The sequence below is a fragment of the Oncorhynchus kisutch genome, linkage group LG29, assembly GCF_002021735.2.
Source record: "Oncorhynchus kisutch isolate 150728-3 linkage group LG29, Okis_V2, whole genome shotgun sequence".
Taxonomy (NCBI): Eukaryota; Metazoa; Chordata; class Actinopteri; order Salmoniformes; family Salmonidae; genus Oncorhynchus; species Oncorhynchus kisutch.
In genome coordinates this window covers 16,019,144-16,027,226 of record NC_034202.2, presented here as the reverse complement: position 1 = coordinate 16,027,226, position 8,083 = coordinate 16,019,144, and the positions used below count along the sequence as shown (strand labels likewise).

The window sequence follows — 8,083 nt, the reverse complement described above, 5'->3', positions numbered from 1 at the left end:
TCTCTCTCCCTTCCTCCCTATCTCTCTCCACCTCACCCTCTCGTCTCTCTCTCCCTATCCATCTCAACCCCTCACCCTTCTCTCTCGCTTCCCGCCTCCCTTTCCGACCTTCACCCTCTCTCTCTCTCTCTCTCTCTCTCTCTCCTCTCACTCTCCGACCCTCACCCTCTCTCATCTCTCCTCCCGTATCCTCCTCCCTCTTCTCTGACACCTCAACCTCTCTCTCTCCCTATCCCTCTCCGACCTTCACCTCTCTCTCTATCCCTATTCCGCCTTCCGACCTCACCCTCTCTCTATCCCTATTTTTTACCCTCTCCGACCATCACCCTCTCTCTTCCCTATCCCCTCTCCGAACTCACCCTCTCTCTCTCCCTATCCCTCTCCGACCTCACCCTCTCTCTCTCCCTATCCCTCTCCGACCTCATCCTCTCTCTCTCCCTATCTGACCTCACCTTCTCTCTCTCCCTCTCCCTATCCCTCTCTGAACTCACCCTCTCTCTCTCTCTCTCTCTCTCTCTCTCTCTCTCTCTCTCTCAGCCAGTGAGGAAGTTATTTATCACAGACCATCATGGCTGCCTTCATTATCTAGCTAATGAATAATTAGAGCTCCATTGGGAATTAGTAAATTAGCAGCGTCTCATCTCCTTGGCAGGGATATCACACTGCATGTCAATCAGGCTGAAGGCTGCACAGAGCAGGTGTCCTGCCGTGCCTCTGTGGTGCCTGTGTGATGTGTTGGTTCCTGGATCTGAGCCATTGTGTGACATACATTTTAAGAGTGTTCCACATCATAGAATTTGGAGTACTAGAATGGACATGAACCTTCTTACAGGGGGATGAAGGTCAGCCATGTTGGTCAGGGAGCCCGTGCTGTCATCAGATATTGTGTCAAATAATGAATTTGAAGAATTTATCTGCTCTGCATTTTTGTTAGCTAGCTAGCCAGACAGTTTTAGAGGAATGATTCCACACATTTTTCAAATGAACTGCCAATATGCCAACATTCCAGTCAAACGCAGTCAATCCACAGCCATACTGTACGTAGGCTGAAATGACTTGATGATAGATAGGACTTAGACAAGTTGTAAATGCAACAAGTACCTATATATACAGTGCCTGCGAAAGTATTCGGCCCCCTTGAACTTTGCGACCTTTTGCCACATTTCAGGCTTCAAACATAAAGATATAAAATTGTATTTTTTTGTGAAGAATCAACAACAAGTGGGACACAATCATGAAGTGGAACGACATTTATTGGATATTTCAAACTTTTTTAACAAATCAAAAACTGAAAAATTGGGTGTGCAAAATTATTCAGCCCCCTTAAGTTAATACTTTGTAGCGCCACCTTTTGCTGCGATTACAGCTGTAAGTCGCTTGGGGTATGTCTCTATCAGTTTTGCACATCGAGAGACTGAAATGTTTTCCCATTCCTCCTTGCAAAACAGCTCGAGCTCAGTGAGGTTGGATGGAGAGCATTTGTGAACAGCAGTTTTCAGTTCTTTCCACAGATTCTCGATTGGATTCAGGTCTGGACTTTGACTTGGCCATTCTAACACCTGGATATGTTTATTTTTTAACCATTCCATTGTAGATTTTGCTTTATGTTTTGGATCATTGTCTTGTTGGAAGACAAATCTCCATCCCAGTCTCAGGTATTTTGCAGACTCCATCAGGTTTTCTTCCAGAATGGTCCTGTATTTGGCTCCATCCATCTTCCCATCAATTTGAACCATCTTCCCTGTCCCTGCTGAAGAAAAGCAGGCCCAAACCATGATGCTGCCACCACCATGTTTGACAGTGGGGATGGTGTGTTCAGGGTGATGAGCTGTGTTGCTTTTACGCCAAACATAACGTTTTGCATTGTTGCCAAAAAGTTCCATTTTGGTTTCATCTGACCAGAGCACCTTCTTCCACATGTTTGGTGTGTCTCCCAGGTGGCTTGTGGCAAACTTTAAACAACACTTTTTGTGGATATCTTTAAGAAATGGCTTTCTTCTTGCCACTCTTCCATAAAGGCCAGATTTGTGCAATATACGACTGATTGTTGTCCTATGGACAGAGTCTCCCACCTCAGCTGTAGATCTCTGCAGTTCATCCAGAGTGATCATGGGCCTCTTGGCTGCATCTCTGATCAGTCTTCTCCTTGTATGAGCTGAAAGTTTAGAGGGACGGCCAGGTCTTGGTAGATTTGCAGTGGTCTGATACTCCTTCCATTTCAATATTATCGCTTGCACAGTGCTCCTTGGGATGTTTAAAGCTTGGGAAATCTTTTTGTATCCAAATCTGGCTTTAAACTTCTTCACAACAGTATCTCGGACCTGCCTGGTGTGTTCCTTGTTCTTCATGATGCTCTCTGCGCTTTTAACGGACCTCTGAGACTATCACAGTGCAGGTGCATTTATACGGAGACTTGATTACACACAGGTGGATTGTATTTATCATCATTAGTCATTTAGGTCAACATTGGATCATTCAGAGATCCTCACTGAACCTCTGGAGAGAGTTTGCTGCACTGAAAGTAAAGGGGCTGAATAATTTAGCACGCCCAATTTTTCAGTTTTTGATTTGTTAAAAAAGTTAGAAATATCCAATAAATGTCGTTCCACTTCATGATTGTGTCCCACTTGTTGTTGATTCTTCACAAAAAAATACAGTTTTATATCTTTATGTTTGAAGCCTGAAATGTGGCAAAAGGTCGCAAAGTTCAAGGGGGCCGAATACTTTCGCAAGGCACTGTATATATATATATATATATATATATATATATATATATATATATATATATATATATATATATATCATGTAATAATAATTTAATAGGATCTCTATGGTCTACACATACTGAATGGTACAGTAACGCCCCTGCATTTTGCCGGGGAAGACCCTGTTAGCTGTGTGTGAGCATGGATGACTCACACACACAGAAGCATATTCTCCTCCTCACCGTTGTTATGTCAGTGGTAATGACTGAGCGTTCAGGAGAGGCACCCACAGGGGGGGGGGGGGGGGGGGCAGGTTAACATTTATTGTAATGACTCATGTACTGGAGGCAGCTCTGCAGAGTGGTCACTAGCTGGCACACCCACAAAGTCATCAAATGTGAGTTTAAACCCCACCCTAATGCCTAACCCTAAATTAGAAGCAAAAAATATGTTTTTGTTTTCATGAATTTTTAAGATATAACCAGTGTTGTAGCTGGCCTATCTAGTGGAAACCGCACAGTTCTGCATCCTGGGCAAGACCCATAACGATACATGTCAGAGGGGGAGGGCTACGATTGGCTGGGACTGGCTGTGACATCATGCTTCGCAGGCCCTGCTGCCACGGTGATGTGAGGCTGGGGGATCGCTGGTGCCTTGCCAGTGGGGAGAGGGGTTGGGGGGGTAGACAAAGGGAGGGGGGGGGGGGGGGGGGGTTGCTTGTGTACCTCTACCCTTCGGGTCTCGCACTATAAAACCATTCATTGTAGGGAGTGCAGTAAATCTGTAAAATAGTGATGTGTTTTACCTCTTCAGAAATGCAATCTATATGTCCTCACACGGTCTATAGTATGTGCTTTGATCAAATTTGTCCTCTTTATATTATGTTTGAACACAGTATGCTTTACTTAGAACACCCACCTCACGTGCTGTAGACTTTTTGTTCCTGTTCTCAAATGTACCCCCTATAGTCCTTCATGAGGTTAGACAAGGGCGTCATATAGAACACTGTTCTGACGTTGGCCCTCTCCTGATGCTGTTTTATTTTATACCCAGAGCTGTCACTATACAGCTGTGTGGAAAAACAACATCACTGCCCCCTTCTGGTTCATGGTGGCACAACAGGCCACACTGTATCTCAACCAGTGCAGATGAGGACGTTGAGGATATTGATTGATTAGCTGATGTATAGATTTGTTCTGCTGACTGTTGATGGCTGGTTGTGTGATTCTGTAGAACCGCCAGCTGCTGAAGGACAGCTTCATGGTGGAGCTGGTGGAGGGAGCCAGGAAGCTCCGTCATGTTTTCCTCTTCACCGACCTGCTGCTCTGCGCCAAGCTCAAGAAACAGATCGGAGGGTAAAATAGACATCTTTCTGTCTATATTTCACTCTTTTTTTCCCTGTTCTTCTAACATATTCCAGGACATCTATCACAGGACACCTAGTTAAATAAAGGTTCAATACAAAATAAAAAGGATTTCATATCTCCATTTCTCCCTCTTTCTCTGTCTCTCTCTACCCCCCTCTCTCACTCCTCTTTTTTTCTCTCTCTCTCTCTTTCTCTACCTTCTTTGTCCCTTCCTCTCGGCAGGAAGAGTCAGCAGTATGATTCCAAGTGGTACATCCCTCTGTCAGACCTGACCTTCCAGAACGCAGATGAGTCAGAGCCTCTGCACATCCCCCAGGTGCCTGACGAGGAGCTGGACGCCATGAAGGTCAAGATCTCTCACATCAAGAGTGAGATCCAGAGAGAGAAGGTATTTCACATACAGTGTTAATGCACACACGCGCACACACACACACACACACACACACACACACACAGACACACACTAATCAGTAAAAATGTAGTTGACAGGTCTTTTGCAAATGTGTTGTCTTTGTCTGTGACCTCCAGAGAGCCAACAAAGGGTCAAAGGTGATTGAACGGTTGAGAAAGAAGCTGTCCGAGCAGGAATCTCTTCTGCTGCTCACCTCCCCCGGTATGGCCCTCCGAGTACACAACAGGAACGGCAAGGTGAGCCCCCTGTCTTCCTCGTTATCATCGTCAACACCAAAGGAGCATTACCATCAGCCCTCTTCAGCGTTACAACCATCCTCGTCAACTACACCATCATCTTTGATAGGCTGTATGTAAGTGCATCGTATCTAAGTGTGTGCTGTGTTTCAGGGTTACACGTTTCTGATGTCATCCGACTACGAGCGGGCCGAGTGGAAGGAGACGATCCGGGAACAGCAGAAGAAATGTAGGTGTCCCTCAGCATTCGACTGTTACTGAACTTGCTCTTCACTATCACTCTGTAAGCAATAGGTGTTTTGAGTAAGATTAGATGAAGAAGATCGACAACAATGTGACCTGTATTCCCATGGTGTGTCGACTTTCTTGATGCATTGAAACCACTCATATTTGCTCACATGCAGCGTTACCTCCCATACTGTACTGTGTGGGTGACTGACCCCTGACCCTTGAGCCTGTGGTTGTATGGCCCCTCTCCCAGGCTTCAAGAGCTTCTCCCTGACCTCCATGGAGCTACAGATGTTGACCAACTCCTGTGTGAAGCTGCAGACTGTCCACCACATCCCGCTCACCATCAACAAAGAAGGTCAAGGTACCAGATGTTCCTCTATGTTCTGCTCTGAGGTTTTCTGTCAGATGCATCAACTGAAACATTCTCCACATAGGAAGAAAACAGACGTTATAACAGTTTGGTTGGTCTGTTTTTAGTTTAGTTTTCTAGAGTAAAGAGAATAGAGTTATATGGCGATCTTTATGGTTTCATTCCCCATTCCAATGTTCAATTCCTTCATCTCTCTTCCTTGTGTTTTTCCAGAAGATGAATCGCCTGGCCTCCATGGATTCCTGAATGTAATCGTCCACTCTGCCTCGGGCCTCAAACAGAGCCTGAGTGAGTGTCCCTCCTCCTCGGAAGGGCCTTCATACCGGACATAGTGTACAGGAGTAATAACAAAGGCCTTAGCGTTCCAAATGGCACCCTATTCCCTTCATAGGGCATTACTTTTGACCAGGGCTCTATAGGGAATAGGGTGCCATTTGGGACGACACCCCTTACTCTAAGCTTACTGGAGCTACCGCTGTTCTGTAGCACAGGCATAAACATTAAACACACCGGTTCTGGTAAACGTCATAGAATTTGATCGAGGTTACTGATAGCACAGAAGTTTAAACATATGTTCAACATATATTTAATGTGTCAGTACGTTGTTCACAGCGACATCAGCAGGCGTAACTATGATGACGGTTCATTTACAGAGCTCACATTGAGAAAAGTCCCTGACCAAAATGGCAGATTTTGCTAGGATGCCAATGTGTTCTATTTAATTCTGTGGGGTATCGTCATAGAGACCACTCCTAGTGCTAGTCTTTTTGGGCGAATCTAACTGTGACTGTGTCTCCTTTTCTCCTCTCAGATCTGTACTGCACGTTAGAGGTGGACTCCTTTGGCTACTTTGCGAACAAAGCCAAGACGCGGGTGTATCGGTACACCACAGAGCCCAAATGGAACGAGGTAGGAACTTCTAGTATTATAACCCAACATATGCAGAGTACAGCATCTGCATTTTTTTTTACTACCAAGGCCGCGACATCTGGTGTTGTGGCGTAAGTGTCTTAATGAGAGAAAGCCTGTATGGCCTCTTCAGTAAGGAGAAGGAGGTAACAGCAGAGAGCCCAACTGGAGCAGCTGTTTCGCATCCAGGCACACACACACACACACACACATAGTCAGAGCTGAACACCGCGAACACAAAGTGCTGGTGCGTCATGAGCTATGTGAACGCGCACGACAGCTTTGAGACACAATCAGCGAATTTGTTCATCTGCAGCAGGAATGTTCCACCAGGCTCCAGGAACTGCTGCTGCCTCTGCTGCTTAATCCATTTGCTCAGTAAAGTGGAAATAGTGTTAGCTAATGAGGAGCTTCTGATGATGACTCGTGTCTGTGGAAATGTTCACGGAATGCGACCTGAACCATGTGGAAACCATATGCAGGGTGTTCTTTCACGTAATTAACAGGAATCTCCATCAGCAGTCCATTCTGCTGTTCACAATGCGTTTACATCTACAGCACTGCTAACATATACAGACCCACACTATAGAGTATCTCTTGGAAGAGACTTTCATTTTACATTTTTTATTTATTTTTTATTTCACCTTTATTTAACCAGGTAGGCTAGTTGAGAACAAGTTCTCATTTGCAACTGCGACCTGGCCAAGATAAAGCATAGCAGTGTGAACAGAGAACAACACAGAGTTACACATGGAGTAAACAATAAACAAGTCAATAACACAGTAGAAAATAAAAAAAAGAGAGTCTATATACATTGTGTGCAAAAGGCATGAGGAGGTAGGCGAATAATTACAATTTTGCAGATTAACACTGGAGTGATAAATGATCAGATGGTCATGTACAGGTAGAGATATTGGTGAGCAGAAAAGTAAATAAATATAAACAGTATGGGGAAGAGGTAGGTCAAATTGGGTGGGCTATTTACCGATAGACTATGTACAGCTGCAGCGATCGGTTAGCTGCTCAGATAGCAGATGTTTGAAGTTGGTGAGGGAGATAAAAGTCTCCAAGTTCAGCGGTTTTTGCAATTCGTTCCAGTCACAGGCAGCAGAGAACTGGAATGAAAGGCGGCCAAATGAGGTGTTGGCTTTTAGGGATGATCCGTGAGATACACCTGCTGGAGTGCGTGCTACGGGTGGGTGTTGCCATCGTGACCAGTGAACTGAGATAAGGCGGAGCTTTACCTAGCATGGACTTGTAGATGACCTGGGTCCAGTGGGTCTGGCGATGAATATGTAGCGAGGGCCAGCCGACTAGAGCATACAGGTCGCAGTGGTGGGTGGTATAAGGTGCTTTAGTAACAAAACGGATGGCACTGTGATAAACTGCATCCAGTTTGCTGAGTAGAGTATTGGAAGCTATTTTGTAGATGACATCGCCTAAGTCGAGGATCGGTAGGATAGTCAGTTTTACTAGGGTAAGATTGGCGGCGTGAGTGAAGGAGGCTTTGTTGCGGAATAGAAAGCCGACTCTAGATTTGATTTTAGATTGGAGATGTTTGATATGAGTCTGGAAGGAGAGTTTACAGTCTAGCCAGACATCTAGGTACTTATAGATGTCCACATATTCTAGGTCGGAACCATCCAGGGTGGTGATGCTAGTCGGGCGTGCGGGTGCAGGCAGCGAACGGTTGAAAAGCATGCATTTGGTTTTACTAGCGTTTAAGAGCAGTTGGAGGTGTTGTATGGCATTGAAGCTCGTTTGGAGGTTAGATAGCACAGTGTCCAAGGACGGACCGGAAGTATACAGAATGGTGTCGTCTGCGTAGAGGTGGATCAGGGAATCGCCCGCAG

At 45.3% G+C, this 8,083-nt stretch overlaps 1 protein-coding gene across 1 annotated transcript in view; it reads left to right on the top strand.

Annotated features, from left to right (window-relative positions):
* The window catches only part of LOC109874411 (breakpoint cluster region protein), a 129,357-nt gene that overhangs the window by 106,568 nt on the left and 14,706 nt on the right, over positions 1–8,083 (top strand). The window contains exons 9-15 of the mRNA XM_031808851.1: positions 3,939–4,060; positions 4,295–4,460; positions 4,601–4,720; positions 4,874–4,949; positions 5,202–5,312; positions 5,535–5,609; positions 6,133–6,230. Coding sequence (XP_031664711.1) covers positions 3,939–4,060; positions 4,295–4,460; positions 4,601–4,720; positions 4,874–4,949; positions 5,202–5,312; positions 5,535–5,609; positions 6,133–6,230 — 768 coding nt within the window. The remainder of the gene's footprint in view (positions 1–3,938; positions 4,061–4,294; positions 4,461–4,600; positions 4,721–4,873; positions 4,950–5,201; positions 5,313–5,534; positions 5,610–6,132; positions 6,231–8,083) is intronic.